This window comes from Saccopteryx bilineata, chromosome 9 (assembly GCF_036850765.1).
Source record: "Saccopteryx bilineata isolate mSacBil1 chromosome 9, mSacBil1_pri_phased_curated, whole genome shotgun sequence".
NCBI lineage: Eukaryota > Metazoa > Chordata > Mammalia > Chiroptera > Emballonuridae > Saccopteryx > Saccopteryx bilineata.
In genome coordinates this window covers 73,867,562-73,885,162 of record NC_089498.1, presented here as the reverse complement: position 1 = coordinate 73,885,162, position 17,601 = coordinate 73,867,562, and the positions used below count along the sequence as shown (strand labels likewise).

Genomic DNA, 17,601 nt, shown 5'->3' with positions numbered 1-17,601 from the left:
AGTCCATCTCTCTGCCTCCCCACTTCCCATTTAAGAAAAAATTTAAAAAATGATGGTTCCCGTCCCTCAGCAACAGGTACATGTAAAGCACTGGGGAGAGCGCCTGGGACACAGCAAATGCTTTAAATGCTATTCATGGGCCTGGGCCCACCGTGAGCATACGATCAACACTGAGGTGGCTCTTCTCGGAATGCATGTGACATTCCAAACAATTTTAGCACATTCAGACTCCCCAGCCCCAGATTAACAATTCCCACCCTAGAGATAAGGCATTCTCTGAGGGAAAGCCAGCATTTGTTGAGCACCTACTATGTGCCAAGCACTATGCTGGGCACCCAACATGGGCTCCCTCACTTTTTTCATCACAGCCTCCAGTCGTGATGTTTCTGAGGAAGCGGTCTCTGAGGGTTCAGGTGCTTAAGGTCACAAAGTGAGGTGAGGGTGACCAGGGAATGCAGGCAGTGTGGGGGTGGCCCTGGGTGGGTGTGCCAAGGTGAGGGGTGGGTGAGCTATGAGCCTATGAGGCTTGGTTCCCATAGGGATGTCGGGGCAAAGTCCGGCGGAGCTGGGACTTTTCAAGGCCTGTGTGGTTCTCCTTCCCTCTGAGGCCTGCCTCCTTCCACAGAAGCTGGCCAGGAGCAGCTGAAGCCAGAGCCGGACCGGGCTCTGCCTGGCCTCGGGGTCCTGGTCTACCTCCCTCCCGCCCAGCCCAGCTGGGACCACCCCGCCCCGACTGCCACAGGATTAAGGACTTGGACGGTGGACATGGTTCTGGGAGTGGGAGGTGTCTCTGGGAGGAGGCCGGTGGGGGCTGAAGGGACTTCTGACAGGAGCTGCCACAGCAGATTCTGAGGCAGAAAATCCTATTTCTCAGTTCTTAATTCCAGTCAATTCCAGTCAAAGGGCCGATAGGCATCGGCTGGCAGTAATTTGTGCAGTTTATCCACTCTTTTCACCTTCCATCGGCCCTTCACTGACGGGCAGGCCGACATGCTGCTGCCCGAGTGAGGAAATGAAAATTTGATGCAATAATCCCAAATAAGAAGGATTTTATTAGGTAATATATACACTTTAGATGAGGCATGCTGGCCTGATACTCTGATAGAGAGAGGCATACATGCTGGGAGCCGCAGATAAAGATGGGGAGCCAGGGAGAGTGGACAAGGGTCTGAATGGAGGCCCCAGGCCAGCGGAGGCCGGGCTGGGAGTGGGGACACCGGGGTCCTCCCACCCCGGAGACAGGCTGTGCTGCTCCTCATCCCTGCTCCGGCCTGGCAAGTGCCACCTTCAGTCGGGGCTCCACACTGCAAAGGAACATGGAGTGTCTGAACCAAGGCACAGAAACCAATTTGAAGCCTGGAAAAATCAGGCTTGGGTGTGTGGGAATTGGCCTGTCGGGAAAATGCTGTCTGTGCAAGAAAGAGCAAGGGACACCGGAGAACTCCTGCACGCATGGGGCCAGAGAGGAAGGGCAGAGGTGTGTGGGCATGGACAGGACTCTGTGGCACTTGGGGGCCAGGCCAGTGCCCAGGAGAGCCCCAAACCTCCAACTTAGTGAGGAAGGAAGGAAGGCTTCAGTGTCCCATAGGGACAGTCCTGGCAAGGCAAAGAGACAGCAGGGTCCCAGAGCCTGAGAGGGAACATAGCAGACGCTTAGAACCTGAGTATCAGAGGAGCAGGAGCCAAGGGAGGCAAAGGTCCTGTCAGCCTGCCCTGAGCGGTCACCCTAGCAGGGGGCTGTGGAGTTATCTGGAGAGGAGAGGGCCTAGCACAGGACTCTGCACACTGGAAGGGCTTAGTAAGTATCCAGGTTATTAATAAAAGAAGGGACCACAGAATGAAGGATTAGATACATTCAGAAACATGCAGATCTGAAACAATATTACTCAGCTGCAATATAGGAATGACAGAGGAAACACACTTGAGGGTCTCGGGGAACACTCACATCGTCAACACGTCTCCTGCTAACTATCTGAGATGAAGCTGAAGAGGGACCCCACCCACTCCAACTTCCATAACTGCTGACTAGCTGACTCAGAACCTCCGTGATTGAACGTCTGCGATGCTGGTACTTGCTAAGTGCTCTACCCGAGTGCTAAAAACCCTCCGGCGAGAGAGGACCACTGGAGACATTTTCAGCCCTCGTTTCCCAATGAGGAAGCAATCTGGAGAGTGTGTGATTTGGCCAAGGTGAGTGTATGGTTGCGCAGGAAACTTCTCCAAGTTCCTCCGGCTGCCCAGCCACCATCACATCCTCACTTCAGTTGACGAGTTGGCTTTGCTCATCTTCTCTGCATCTGGTCCTGGGCATGATGCCCTGGGAGACCCACAGGAAGCCTATTACAAGATCCAGAGACTCAGGCATTTTGGTTACTGGGGACTCTACCGTAGCCCACTAACACATCAGTGAGCATTACAGTGTGGCTATAATTCAGTGGTAAATTATGTAGCTCAGGGAGAGTCAATTCTACCAGAGCTGAGGGGAGAGGGATGGCTATGTTTGTGGGGCAGTGAGGATAAAGCCGGGGAAAAAATCCTAGGAAAGGTGGCCAGATGCTTGGTCTTTGAATTGGTGAGCAGGCAGGAGAAATGATGTGCAGGGTGAGAGGGCTGGTATGACCAAGGCATTCGTTCGTTCATTCATTCATTCATCCCATAAACACTTCCTGAGCATCCCTATTGTGCCATGCTCACAGCAGACCCATCCCTGCTGAGACATATTTAAGTCCATCAGAGAAGCAGAGGTTAACAGGCTGCTTAGGAGCACTGAGAACTAAGGTGGGGGTTTCCAGGGGCAGAGGGTATATGGGAGGGCCAGCCTCATCAGAAAAGTCAGGGAAAGCCTCCCTGGGCAAGAAGATGTGAGCTTAGCAAAGATGTTTGGGGGGACACAGCCTTCAGCCTTGAAAGCTAGAGCTTCTGCTGTAAATAGACCACTGAGAAAGAGAAGGCTTGGTGGGGAGCATTGAGTGGTCCCCGCAACCCTCAAAGCAGCTTCAGATACCTGCCACAGGAGGCCAAAAGGATCTTCCTGTTAGATCCTCTGTCCAGATTCAGGGTCAAGAAGGAAGTGGCTACCATTATACACTTGGACACTGAAGCACAGAGTGACAGCCAGGACAGACCCAGTCTCCAAGCTGGAGGTCAGGTTTCCCTGGACTGTGGTGGCCCAGGGGCACAGTCTGCAGCCTGGTCAGGGAAGCCTGCCTCTCACTTATGCAGGTGGGGCCCTGAATGTCCATTTGTTCAGGTGAGTGCCCCACTCTGCTCTCAAAACTGTATGTCTTTCTTCTAAGCCCACTGAATCCTCTCAAAAGGAAGGGCACTTTTTTCTTTTTTAGGTGAGAGGAAGGGAGATAGTGAGGCAGACTCTTGCATGCACCCTGACCCAGATCAACTCGCAACCCCTGTCTGGGGCCAGTGCTCGAAACAACCGAGCTATTTTTAGCTTCTAAGGCTGATGTGCTCCAATGGAGTCATCCTCAGGCCTGAGGCCACTCTTGAACCAATCAAGCCACTGGCTGTGAGAGGAGAAGGAGAGAAGGGGAGAGAGGGGGGGAGAAGAAGATGGTAGCTTCTCCTATGTGCCCTGACTGGGAATTGAACCCGGGATGTCCATATGCCAGGCCGACTTTCTATCTACTGAGCCACCGGCCAGGGCCAGGAAGGCACATTTTTCTTTCCACCAGAGCTGCTCCTTAAGCTGTTTGTCCAGGGGTTTCATCTGCCTAAAGGAGCTGCCTTTTTCTAATTTGTTAGCCCAGAGTGATGGCTTATCCCAGTTGTACAAAAGCATAGGTGGCTACCAGGCAAGGTCATTGCTTGCCTGGCCCACAGCTGAGAGGGCAGTAGCATGTTTTTTGTTCCTGAAGACACCTAGTCACCACTGACTGAACCGAGGTGGACACATGGCCCAATAGCAGCCAGTGTGCAGGCTGGCTGGTGACCTATAACCTTGTGATAGGGCACAAAAATCACGAGCACAGATAATCAGGTGTCTCCCTCGAAAACCCGGACTTGAGAAACCTAAAGCCGGAGCATCTGGGAGGGGCAGCTGGAGCAGCGAGCTCTCGAGGAAGAGCCAGCTCAGAGCGGCCTGCAGGGGAGGGCACCCTGCTGCCACCTCGGGCAGTGCTGGTTGGCAAGAGAAGCAGATTGGCTTATTGGCCTTGGGGACACATGGCTGAGCCACACTGATGTTTCGGTGAGCCTGGCTGAGTCCAAAGCTGCTCTCCAGCCCAGAATGGGTTTTCCAAAGGTGTCCCCATCACCCCACGTAACTCTGTGTTGCTCCCCTTCACTTGCCCTGACAAGTCTCTGTTCTTGGTCACTCGGAGCTCTCTGGGGAGGTGGGGTGAGGTGTTGTGTGAGGAGGGTTTGGGTGTTTCCCTGTGCTATGACACCCATCACTGCCATTGCCATGCACAGGGACTGGGGGAATAGGAAGTGCCACGGAGGAGCCTGCCAGGGGGCCAGGAGGGTCTTACCGGAGGAGAGTGCTCATAGATGTTGGTGCTGTAAGGCAGGTTGATGAAGATGGGGTCCATGTCCTGAACATCTGTGATGATGATGGCCAAGTTGGCCAGCGTGGACAGAGGCCGGGTCTTGTCTTGATCCTTAGAGGATGAAAGTACACACAGCTTTAGGCTAAGTGAGGTTGTAGATATGCACACTTGTACACAACATACTGCACACACATGACACTCATGTGTACGGACATGTATGTGTGCGCATGTACACATGTGCTCCTGCAGGGAAGAGCATTAGTATGTGGAAGTTCAAGGATTCAAGAACCCACCATGACCTCTGACCTGTGCAGAAAAGCACAAATAGGGCCCCCAAGACCCAGGGGAAGGTGGTTTATCAATTCCACAAACCAGCCCGGAGTAGAACCCAGTCTCCTGCCCTCAGTCCACCCAAGGCCTGACCACCCTGCAGATATGGTAGGTGGGACGACTAGCTTGGGGTAAGAGATGGTACTGTCCTTTGTTCTGTCCCTAAATTCAGCCAGGGGGCCGCTGCCCCTCTCCATGCCCACTTCCTCCCCTCTTTTATCCCCGGGCATCAAGGGTATGACTAGAATGCGGGTTCCTCAGAAGAAAGGCCCTTGGAGCCCAAAAGGGGCTTCTCTAAGGACTTGCATCCCTGCTCTGCATTCTGGGTTTACCGATCAAGCAATGCTCCCAGTAGAACCAGTAGGGGGAGCTCCAGGGCCTATGACATTTGGGGAACTCCAGGAAGGAATCCTGAGAGATCACGGCCTTGTGGCCAGGCAGGCAATGTTTATATTCCCATTAGCTGGAAATTTAGTCCTATGAAAGCTCACCAAGAAAGGAAACCTGTATTTTATTACTGTAAAATTCACAGCCCACTGAAATAGCCTACTACTACTGAATAACAATAGTTAATAGAATAGCAATTCCATGCTAATACAGATCATATACCAGGCACTGTGCGAGACACCTCATTTGCTTTGGTAGGTACTAAGTGTGCATTAGTCAGATGAGTTTACAAAGATTCAGAAAGGTTATGTAACTTATCCAGAGTCACACAGCTGGTAAGTGTGTAGCCAGGACTCAGGTCCTTTTGACAGAAAAATTGGCCCTTAACTCTCTTGATTTGGGGCCCTAACCTAAGCTCAGTCTCTGACTTGCGGGGTCACCTTGAATGAGTACTTTTTCCTCTTGGAGCCTCAATTTCCTTCTCTGTGAGATGAAAGGGCTCAATAGAATGGCCTCAATGGACTCTTGGCTTGTAAATTCTCTGGGCTGGGATTTGAAGAGCAAGGGTCCTCGGCTTAGACTTGCCTTGGTTTGTCTGGGGTGATCCAAACAGTGCAAACGTACTGCCTACTCCTGCCCTGTACAGACAGAGCTGCAGAACCTTTGAGAAGGAAGGCTGTTGTTGTAAGGGTCCTTGGGGGCAGCCAGGAGAGAGCAGAGGGCCTTCAGGATGGAGAGCGGGTGCAGCAATGATGAGCAGTCTGGAGGCAGGAGGAGCTGAGAAGGCCCACAGGGGAGGCAGTCTCCCAGGCTCCAAAACCATGGTGTCCACTGCTGTCGTGTGACAGCTCTCAGACAGGGACCTGCACAACCACCAGGCAGACAGGGCCAGGGGGGGAGGCCTGGCAGGAAGTTCTTTGATTTCTTAGGGTGGAGTTGCCAGGGGCTCTGATTTGCCATTACCAGGCTTTTGTTGGCAGATGGCTTGGTCCAGCCTGGCCCTGGCCCTCCCATCCCTCACTATGGCTTGAGTCCTGCTCCTGCCACAGACACCCACGTCCAGCCCACACTGCACCCACAGCTAGAGAAAGGGAAGGACAGTGGTCCTGTCTGGCAGGGTTGGCACCTTTCCAGGCTGCCAGCTGTCACTCCGGGGCCACTGGCTCTCAGCAGCTCTCCCCAGGGGAGTCCTCATGTGTTCCCACCCTGGCACTCATTCGGGGGTGGCCAGGGCCCACACTGCTCTCTGCAATGCCATGTAGCAGAATCTCCTTGGCGGACTGCCCAGTGGCCACGGGCACAGCACCAGCCCTGAGAGGGGCCTGTGAATCGGGGGGTGGGAGCCATCAGTACCAAAGGGAGTTCTGTGCTCCTCCTGTTTTCCCACTTCAAGGCCTGATTGGCGGGAGATTAACAGCAGTTTAGCTATATACACAATCCTAGCTTGAGTCCAGGCCTCTTCACAGGCCCCACCCCTCGGATCCACGCCTGTGCCCTGTTCTGGTCTCTTCCTCACTTGCCCACAGCCATTTTTATGGTGCGTGACAATCATTCCATACGAACAGGTTCACAGTGAGAAGGAGAGCAAGCATCTGTGTGTTTCTGGGCCCAGGTATGGATGACTGGAGGGTGGTGGGAGGGCACCATGCATGAGTGGGTGCAGGGTGGTGGGAGGGCACCATGCATGAGTGGGTGCAGGGTGGTGGGAGGGCACCATGCATGAGTGGGTGCAGGGTGGTGGGAGGGCACCATGCATGTGTGGGTGCAGGGTGGTGGGAGGGCACCATGCATGTGTGGGTGCAGGGTGGTGGGAGGGCACCATGCATGTGTGGGTGCAGGGTGGTGGGAGGGCACCATCCATGTGTGGGTGCAGGGTGGTGGGAGGGCACCATCCATGTGTGGGTGCAGGGTGGTGGGAGGGCACCATCCATGTGTGGGTGCAGGGTGGTGGGAGGGCACCATCCATGTGTGGGTGCAGGGTGGTGGGAGGGCACCATCCATGAGTGGGTGCAGGGTGGTGGGAGGGCACCATCCATGTGTGGGTGCAGGGTGGTGGGAGGGCACCATCCATGAGTGGGTGCAGGGTGGTGGGAGGGCACCATCCATGTGTGGGTGCAGGGTGGTGGGAGGGCACCATGCATGTGTGGGTGCAGGGTGGTGGGAGGGCACCATGCATGTGTGGGTGCAGGGTGGTGGGAGGGCACCATCCATGTGTGGGTGCAGGGTGGTGGGAGGGCACCATCCATGAGTGGGTGCAGGGTGGTGGGAGGGCACCATCCATGAGTGGGTGCAGGGTGGTGGGAGGGCACCATCCATGTGTGGGTGCAGGGTGGTGGGAGGGCACCATCCATGTGTGGGTGCAGGGTAGTCGGAGGGCACCATCCATGTGTGGGTGCAGGGGCACGTGGACGGGCACAGGTATGTGCAAAGCAGCTTTGAGCCTTGTGAGTCCCCTGATCCCTAAAGTCAACTTTGTGAATATCAACACACAACTCCTCCCAGACAACTAACATGTAACCAGGGCAAAAAGCAAGAGTGAGGGTGTTTGTTGTCTGCAGTGGGCTCTCCAGGGGCAACTGCATCTTGACCAAACCCAGGAACCCCATCTTTCAAAACCAATGTGTCTTTTCCATAGATTTAGCCTCTGTGACCTGCCAAGTGGGGCCCTACTGGCAGCCCCCACTGCAGTGACATAGAGCCAAAGAGTAGATGCCGTATGTCAGGCGAAAGGGTCCTGGAGGGTCAAGAGGAACTCCAGTAAGTTGTTTCACTCTTGGCCTGAGTTTTGTAAACAAATCAACTCTCCTTGCCCCCAGCTGAAGGCTCCAGCTGTGCCCGGAGGCAGTGACTAGGGGCGGGAAAGAGGGGAGGGCAGGGGTAGGATCAGATTTAAGGCATGGCTTGGATGTCCCCAAGGCCCTAGCAAACAGCTGGTGACAAAGGAAAATGGCTGTGATGGTCTGCAGACTCAGAGACTCTTGGTCATGAGCACTGGACTGGGCATCAGACAACCTGATTTTGGTCCTTGCTCCCCCTACACTCATCACTGTGAGTCTCGACAGCATCAGCCATGAAATGGGATGACAAGTTCTTTCCCGCCTCACTCTCCTGGCCAACTCATCCTGGAATCCCGGGACCCGGCATCCTGGCACAGGTGGGTGCTCTCTGCGGTGTAGCACCACTCTAGAGCAGTGGCCAGGACTCCTCTGCCTCCGGTGTGTTGGGTGGTGTCAGGACCCAGCTGGGGCCCCACCTCTGTCTGTGCCCCAGAGAGTGGGAGGCTGCCCTGCACTATGAATGCCAGGACCCAGCTGGGGCCCCACCTCTGTCTGTGCCCCAGAGAGTGGGAGGCTGCCCTGCACTATGAATGCCAGGACCCAGCTGGGGCCCCACCTCTCTGTCTGTGTCCCAGAGAGTGAGAGGCTGCCCTGCACTATGAATGCCAGGACCCAGCTGGGGCCCCACCTCTGTCTGTGTCCCAGAGAGTGAGAGGCTGCCCTGCACTATGAATGCCAGGACCCAGCTGGGGCCCCACCTCTGTCTGTGCCCCAGAGAGTGAGAGGCTGCCCTGCACTATGAATGTCAGGACCCAGCTGGGGCCCCACCTCTGTCTGTGTCCCAGAGAGTGGGAGGCTGCCCTGCACTATGAATGCCAGGACCCAGCTGGGGCCCCACCTCTGTCTGTGCCCCAGAGAGTGAGAGGCTGCCCTGCACTCGGAATGTCCTGCGGGGCTACCCGTCGGGCACTGGAGTCCAGCTGCAGGGTGGCTATGGGCAAGTTAGCGAATAGCTTCTGTCCCACAGCAGTTTCCTCATTTGTAAACCAGGTATCTTTATAATACTTATGAGTCAGGACTCTTGTGAGTTTTAACAAAGACAATTCATCTAAGTGTTCGGCACAATGTCAGCGACACAACATGAACCCTCAGTAACGTCAGCCATTGTTATTATCACTGCTACCACCCACATCATGATCACAGAGCCTCGAGTGGCAGGCACTAGGCTGATGTTCTGCCACTCTCCCAAGGGCGGGAGGCGGCCACATCTGGTTGCCTGGGGGCCCAGCATGGCAACTCACCGTGGCGTTGACGGTGAGCTGGTAGGCCTGCGTGGTCTCGTAGTCCAGCTCCTGGGTCACCGTGACAATGCCACGGGCACTGTCGATGGCAAAGAACGGGGAAGGGGGCTGGAAGGAGTAGAGGACGCTACCTCCTGCACCCAGGTCGGGGTCTGTGGCATTCACGATGAAGATGGGTGTCCCCACCGGTGTGTCCTGGGGTGAAGCAAAGCAAATAAAAGGGTGAGTGGAGCTCAGAGCAGCTGCCTTCATCAGTGATTACCCCCCAAAGCCCATTAACCACGGTCCTGCAGCCAACCAGACTGGCGGCCGTGTCATTTTTATTCTAAGAGGGTTCAGAGGAACTTAAGATGCAGTATCTATTTCCCCCCCTTTTTTTGATGGCCTCCTGGTGGCTGTAACAGCGCCAGTTCCAAAAATGATCTGCTCATCCTGGAGTTCTGGATGAGAGCCTTTCAGTCCCCAAACCCCTGTTTCTTGGCAGTTTCGCTTCCTCTGTTGAGCGCACCCCGGCTGCCCAAGCCTCGGGCCAGGGCTGCTCTGGAGGACACCGTGCGTGCGTCTGTGGTTGGGAGGCGTCAAGGGCAGGGAGCTGGGAGGCGTGTGCAACAGGCATACAGCAGGGGTCCTGGGGGCCTTGCCTGGCAGCACAGAGGCTACCCGGCTTGCCCTGGGGTGGGGCACACACACGCCATCCCTGGGGCATGGTGCCCACCATAAGAGGGGCCCACGAGGCCTGCTCAAATGTTACCATGTCCTGGGAGCCTTCTGTGGTTGCCTCTGCCAAACAATGTGTATAGGCCCCTGCCCCGTTATGATTTGGAGTTTCTGGTTGAATGCAACTTCCTCATGAAGATCTTCCAGACCCTTAGGTCAGGGCAGTCTCTACTAGGTGCCCCACACCATTGTTCATACTAACGGCCCCCCACATTTCTGCTGTAATTCCATGGTCAGTGCCTGTTCTCCCTTATAGCCCACGTGCTCCACGGAAGACAGGCTCTATCTGCCTTGCCTAGCACAGTGCTGGGCACATATCAGACTTTATGAATATCCCCCAGGAAGACGTGAAGGAATCTCTCTACAATAGCACTTAGCACATTATATTCTGAGTATCTGTTTGCATCTGCTGCCCAACGGTCAGCTTTCATCAGCGCAGTGCCCACCACCAGACTGGTTGGTAAGCCGTGTCTGCTAACTGTTGGGTGAGTTAATTTATTCATAATTTAGTGCGCCCTGGACACAGCTGAAGACAGACAGTGTAATGAGGCCCTTCGCAGAGACAATAAGGTAAAACTCGACGCTCCCGTTGACGGATTAGCATGTGCCAGCTCCTGAGCTGGGGCTGCACCTGTCAGCTCTGCGACAAGTAGCTTTCCAGGTGGTAGCTAGCTGTTTCTCAGTTTTCAAAAAGGAAGATGAGGTTCAGGGAAGTCAAGCTACTTGCCCAGGTCACAAGGACTAGGAAGTGGAAGGCCTTGACTTCGGGTCTAGCCCATGATCTCAAGCTCTATACCAAACGCTTCTTGAAAATATCGATGACAATTCTTCTCCTGACTCTTCTGTGTGATGCTAAGGTCCACGGCCAGCATGTGTGCACCTTCTAGCAGGACCATGGGACTGGGCTCTAAGCTCCCTCAGGGGAGAGACACAACATTTCTGCTCCTCTGTGCTCTTTTTTAAACTGGGACAATGACTGGGTCCCTTCTGACACCTGCAGGGCTCTTTTCAAGAAGGGCATCCGCTTCTCCATGCTGCTGGCCATGACCTGCACCCTGTGTCACTACCTTGAGCAGCTTCTTTGAGGACCTGGGTTGGGCATGCAAACAGTCAGCCTCCAGGTCTATCTGCTTGAGGGAAGGGTGTCCTCAATAAGGTGTCTAGTCAGTCTGGAAAGGGCCCCCAGGGGGAACGGCCAGGAGTTGCCACTGTTTCTGGAGGAGTATCAGGTTCAATGGACAGGCTAAGACCCTGTCCTTCCCCACCCAGCACTGAGGACAGGCGGCAGGCAGGGGAGACAGGCTGAGACCCTGTCCTTCCCCACCCAGCACTGAGGACAGGCGGCAGGCAGGGGAGACAGGCTGAGACCCTGTCCCTCCCCACCCAGCACTGAGGACAGGCGGCAGGCAGGGGAGACAGGCTGAGACCCTGTCCCTCCCCACCCAGCACTGAGGACAGGCGGCAGACAGGGGAGACAGGCTTAGACCCTGTCCCTCCCCACCCAGCCCTGAGACAGGCGGCAGACAGGGGAGACAGGCTGAGACCCTGTCCTTCCCTACCCAGCACTGAGGACAGGCAGCAGACAGGAGAGACAGGCTGAGACCCGGTCCCTCCCCACCCAGCCCTGAGGACAGGCGGCAGGCAGGGGAGACAGGCTGAGACCCTGTCCTTCCCCACCCAGCCCTGAGACAGGCGGCAGACAGGGGAGACAGGCTGAGACCCTGTCCTTCCCTACCCAGCACTGAGGACAGGCGGCAGGCAGGGGAGACAGGCTGAGACCCTGTCCTTCCCCACCCAGCCCTGAGACAGGCGGCAGGCAGGGGAGACAGGCTGAGACCCTGTCCTTCCCCCCCAGCCCTGAGGACAGGCGGCAGGCAGGGGAGACAGGCTGAGACCCTGTCCTTCCCCACCCAGCCCTGAGACAGGCGGCAGGCAGGGGAGGCCCTTCCCTCCACAACATCCGTGACCCCCGGTGCCACTCTGCAGAGAATGGTCTGGCCCTGTCTCCTCTTTCACACGTTATTTCCTGGGAGGTGTGGCTTCTTGGCCTTTTAGCTAAGATCACGGGTAGTATCTGTTCTTACCCGTTACTATTTCCTGGCGGTAGAGCAGTTTGTGCTGCTTAAGCCCAGCACGCTCCCTCACACGTCTGGGTTTCTGACGTGCTTTTCCTTTGTTAGGTCTGCTCTCCCTGCTCTGTGGCTTGGAAAACAGATGTTCTCTTTCCCTCCAATAGAAAATCAAGTGTGCAAGGAGGCAGAGCGGCAAGTGTGAGGTTTCAGGGATGGACAGACCTCAGATGAAACCCCAGCCTCGGTGTGTGTCCTTGGACTAGTTACTTAATCTCCCCAACCCTTAATCCCCTCTCTGTACACTGAAGTTAATAAAATCTCATAGGGTTAGGACAAAGAGTACAGAAACTGATGAGTGTAAACTTCCCAGCATATAATAAGCACTTCAAAGATGGCAGTTGTGATTTTATTGTCGGAACACCTTCTAGAGGACTGCAGACAAGAACACCTTCAAGGGCAGAAAGTTGTCGGGAAGCACTATGAATTTTAATGATACCGTGCTGGGTATTTCTTGTCTGTGACCCCCAGATCTACGGAGTACCCTGTTCTGCCTCTCCTTTCCCCTCCACTTGCCCACTCTAGGGCAGCCTCATTGCATTCCAGGCCCCCTTGCTGGCTGGCTTTTGCCAATGGCAGGTGCTGCTTAGAGCTCAGAGTTTGGGGAGGTGTCAGGAAGAGAAATTGTTTGGGGTATCGCTTCCCCACTCCCCCAGTTCCAGCTCAGTAGCCTCTCCTCCCTGGCTCAGCTTCTGGTGGCCTCTGGCGGCCTTCCCTTCCCTTCCCCTTCCCCTTCAGCCCCATGGGCAGTTCCAGTTTCCCACTGCTGCTAGTCTCTGATGTGTTGGCATCTTCTTCTTTTTTTTTTTTTTTTCTGAAGCTGGAAACGGGTAGGCAATCAGACAGACTTCCGCATGCGCCCGACCGGGATCCACCCGGCATGCCCACCAGGGGGCAACGCTCTGCCCACCAGGGGGCAATGCTCTGCCCATCCAGGGCGTCGCTCTGTCGTGACCAGAGCCACTCTAGTGCCTGGGGCAGAGGCCAAGGAGCCATCCCCAGCGCCCAGGCCATCTTTTGCTCCAATGGAGCCTCGGCTGAGGGAGGGGAAGAGAGAGAGAGGAAGGAGAGGGGGAGGGGTGGAGAAGGAGATGGGTGCCTCTCCTGTGTGCCCTGGCCGGGAATCGAACCCGGGACCTCCACACGCCAGGCTGACGTTCTACCACTGAGCCAACCGGCCAGGGCCCATTGGCATCTTCTAATACCACAGCCATGCCCACCCCTCCTCTGAGCACCCATTGTCTCGTCACTGAAATGCCTTTACTAGAACTTTCAGAGCTGCGCTGTTCCCTGGGGGACCCTGATGGATATAGGCACTCTGCAACTACATCCCCAGAGCCACCGTGAGTAAAGCCTAAGACTGAACTCCCCTGGTGCCAGGCTCAGAGAGGCCAGCCTCTGCCCAGGCATGCCACAACGGTGGCACTCATATCGAGGAGATCTTTATAATGTTCTCAGCTGACTTACAGTTCTCCCTCCCCACCCCCACCCCCAGATCCAACAGTGCCGGAGCCAGCCCCACGCTCCAGAACAAAACACTCCACTGGGACCTGTGGTTCCTGCCACGTGAGGGAAGGGCATGCTCTGATTTCACGGCAGCCAGCCCTCTGTGGGGCACTAGATGGCATTTCAAACACATCCCACATGAGCTGGTGCCCAGAGGAGATCCAGGATGGTTTCCAAGAGACCCAGCTCTCTGGCCCCCTGCCTCCGGTAGGAGAGGGCATTTCACCCCTCTGTACTGCGCAGCCTCTGCAAAGGCTCTCTGAGCGTCTGATCAGAAGATTTAGGAGCAAGATTTAAGAGAAGACAGAAGAAAAGGAAAAAAAAGAAGGGATGGTCTTGTGTCTGACCTTCTTGGCTTTTATGTTTCATGCCCTGCAGTGGAAACCCATTTAATTTCAGCATAACTTAGAAAAGGTTTTAAATAGGCCTGGCAAAGAGCCATTCATATTCTTAGAAGGGACAAGCCATTGGAGAGAAGAGAATGCTGACTTCCTGCATTTTGGGTCCTGGACGCCATGCTCTGTCAGGGAAATGAGGTGTGAGGGGACAGTCATCAATCACCACATCTGAGCACCCAGCTGCTGTTCCATGGAAATGTGCAGCTGTGCTCACAGGTCTACGCAAGCAGATTTCCTCCACAGGGCAGGTGCACCTGGGTTTCCAAGTATACTGCAGGCAGTAAAACTTCGTGGCTCAGAGCATGGACTCCAAGTCTGAGTCCCAGTCTTTCTGCTTTCTGGCTGGAGACCTCAGACATATGCTGTTAAATTTCCCTTTTGGCTCAGTTTCCTCACATAAAAGAAAATGTAAAAGTGAAGCTGATATCAGTACCTACCTCCTAGGGTTGTGAGAAAGAGTGCATGAGATAAGATGTAAAAAAAAAGCTCGCTGAGCCAGGCACACAGCAATATTGAGCAATACTCAATAAATGGTCATTGTAATTATTATTACGGTAATAAAATACCATCACAGGCAGCCTGAGATGAGCCCTGTTTAAAGAGGGGTGTATTAGAAACAGTGTAAACAGTTAATGTCTTCATCATGAACTTAGATGAATGGGCATTTTAAAATTCAGAAAGAGGGCCCTGGCCAGTGACTCAGCAGATAGAGCGTCGGCCCAGCATACAGATGTCCCAGGTTCAATTCTTGGTCAGGGCACACAGGAGAAACAACTATCTGCTTCTCTTCCCCTCTCTCTTCCCCTTCTCTTTTTTTCCCTTCCCCAGCCAGTGGCTCAATTGGTTCAAGTGTGGCCCTGCGCTCTGAGGCTAGCTCAGATGTTCCTAGTTAGCCTCAGGCTCTAAAAATAGCTTGGTTGATTTGAGCATTGGCCCCACACAGAGGTTGCTGGGTGGATCCTGGTGAGGGCACATCAGGAGTCTGTTTCACTATCTCCCCTCTTCTCACTTAAAAAAAAATCAGAGAGAGAACACCTTCGTTGAGTGGTTCATGGTTGCTGCACACAAGGTCAGGTTGTCAGGATGGGGGAACCTATGGAGACCCTCCAACATGGGTTTGGATAGTCTGTGAGAGGGGAGTGGGATCCAACATGGAAGTGAGATCCGATGTAGGGGTGGGAAGGGTGCCTGGAGGCCCAGGAAGCTCCTGAACACAGCAGAGGCCAGGCCTGCCCATGCACAACTTAGGGAAGGCTTGGATGAGGAAACTGGAAGGAACCTTGAGGATTAGCCAGTCAGCCATTTTACAGATGGGAAAATGAAGGGATGTGCCTTTCTCTAGGTGTCACAGGTGGTTCACAGCAGAGCTGTGACTGGAAATCAAGTGCTTTTGTCACCCCACCCAGAGATGCCAACCACCACCTCTCCCACTCACCTTCCTTCCAAGTAAACATGCTTTTATACCCTCATCTCTCTCTGCTCAAGAGGAGGGCTCTAGGTGGCCAGTTTGTACCGAGTGACTTTAGACCCGGGCCACTCTGACTCATCCAGGGGTGACCACCTGATTCTAATAGCCCAATCAGATGGGGCCTTGAAAGTTAAATCAATTTTCTGTGGGAACCTGGAGAAGAAGATTCTTGTTACCTGGTTAGGGCTGGTGTGGGCACCGTAACAGGCCGAAGCTATACAGCCACAGATTTCAGGGTGGCAGAGAAGCCATGGGCAGGCTGAGGAGGCCCGTCCTGAGAAGAACGAGGCACAGTGAGGGAGAAAGGCAGGGACAAGGGGTTCTGGGAGCCACCTGGCCTGGACGTCATTTCCTGTCCCTGGCTGTGGCGCTGAGACCCCATCTAGTCTGTCCTTCCTGTGTGGGGACCACCCTGCCTGGACGTCACTTCCTGTCCCTGGCTGTGGCGCTGAGACCCCATCTAGTCTGTCCTTCCTGTGTGGGGACCACCCTGCCTGGACGTCACTTCCTGTCCCTGGCTGTGGCGCTGAGACCCGATCTAGTCTGTCCTTCCTGTGTGGAGACCACCCTGCCTGGACGTCACTTCCTGTCCCTGGCTGTGGCGCTGAGACCCGATCTAGTCTGTCCTTCCTGTGTGGGGAGCCTTTGCTCATGCTGATTTCCATGGGTCTCAGCGTCTTACTCTCCCCGGCCCCCAGAATGCATCCATCCAGCCCCGAGAAAGCCCTCCTGGCCAGGCTCTTCCTCACCCTCCCGTGCTGGGACCCCACCCCTTTAACGCCCAGTCTGGGCCACAGAAAGCAAAGCTCTTGGCCACTGAGCCCAGACTGCTGAGGGCTCAGGTGGTGATAATGGGGAGAAAAAAGTGTCCTGGATGAATGAAATCTGGCTCCTTCTTCTTTTTAAGTGTCTTCTTTAACATGCAAATCCAGTCAGGTCCCTGCAAAGATCAGCATGCATGTGAGGGTGGGTGGCAGAGGTGGGAGGGGACAGCTCAATCATGGGCGTGACACAATCAGTAACAACAGCCCTCAAAGAGGGACGGCCCACAGAGCCAGGCCCCGCCTACCTGGATAAGATGTCCCTGGTGTCTGGGCTTGGGGTTCAGGGTCTACAGAAACATCACCAAGGTAGGCCTGGGCCACGGAGAAAGGGCCAAAGGCACATTTCAGCTGGGGATAGGGCTGCTCCATTCGAGGGCAACTTCCCTCTACATATGCATTGTGGAAACGGGTTCAGGGTCTACCTTCTTGTTGGAAAGCAGCAGCTGGTCCTTGGATGAAAGGCCCCAGGGGGCGTGATTACTCCTGCTTCTGAGGCAGGCTTCTGGGCCCAGTACTCCACCCCAGCTCTGCTTCCTGTGCCCCTTCCTCATGGCGCCCTCTGCCCAGTCCCACCCACTTCCTCATGGCTTCTGGGCCACTTCAATGGAAATCTACCAAAATGCACCGCTCACACTTCCTGGGAGTCAGGGAGAGTGTTGAGGCACATCCTCTGCCAAACCCTTGCATCTGCCCAGGTGCCCTCTCAGCAAGGAGCCCACCATAGGCAAATGGTAGACAGGGCTGGCCCTTGCCTCTTCCAGTGCCCATTTAAGCTCCATGTCACTTCTGATGGACCTGCTGTAAATGGGCCACCCTGTGCAATTCACAGACAAATAAATCTCTTTGCTACTCCTGGGGTGACAAGGGAATAGACTGGGAAAGTTCTGCCGTGCAAGGGATCTTGTTCGTTAATAATAATGATAAATAGCTCACTTCTCACATGCAGTGTGAGTTACATTACACTCCAGGCTTCTACAGAGGTGGCTGGGGTGCTGACGGGAACACATGGGGGGGTGCGCTATGCACCGCGGGACAGGAAGAACCTGACAGAGAGAGGTCAGGAGGGAGGGTGGGGGGACAGAGGCAGGGACCACGAGGAAAGGGGTGGAAGGGGAGGTGACAGGGGACAAAGAAACCTAGGATGGGATGATGAGAGGGCAGAACCGGGGGGGGGGGACAAAGGGGAGGTGGAATGAGGGGGAGAGAGCTTGTAAGAGAAAAGAGAAGGAAGGAGAAAGGTGAGGAGAAAGTGACTAACT

At 54.9% G+C, this 17,601-nt stretch overlaps 1 protein-coding gene across 2 annotated transcripts in view; it reads right to left on the bottom strand.

Moving 5' to 3' along the window:
• The window catches only part of LOC136312775 (cadherin-23-like), a 355,498-nt gene that overhangs the window by 156,755 nt on the left and 181,142 nt on the right, over positions 1-17,601 (bottom strand). For both annotated transcript variants that reach the window (XM_066242625.1, XM_066242624.1), the window contains exons 7-8: positions 9,301-9,495; positions 4,488-4,616 (exon numbers count right to left, since the gene is read on the bottom strand). In XM_066242625.1, coding sequence (XP_066098722.1) covers positions 4,488-4,616; positions 9,301-9,495 — 324 coding nt within the window. The remainder of the gene's footprint in view (positions 1-4,487; positions 4,617-9,300; positions 9,496-17,601) is intronic.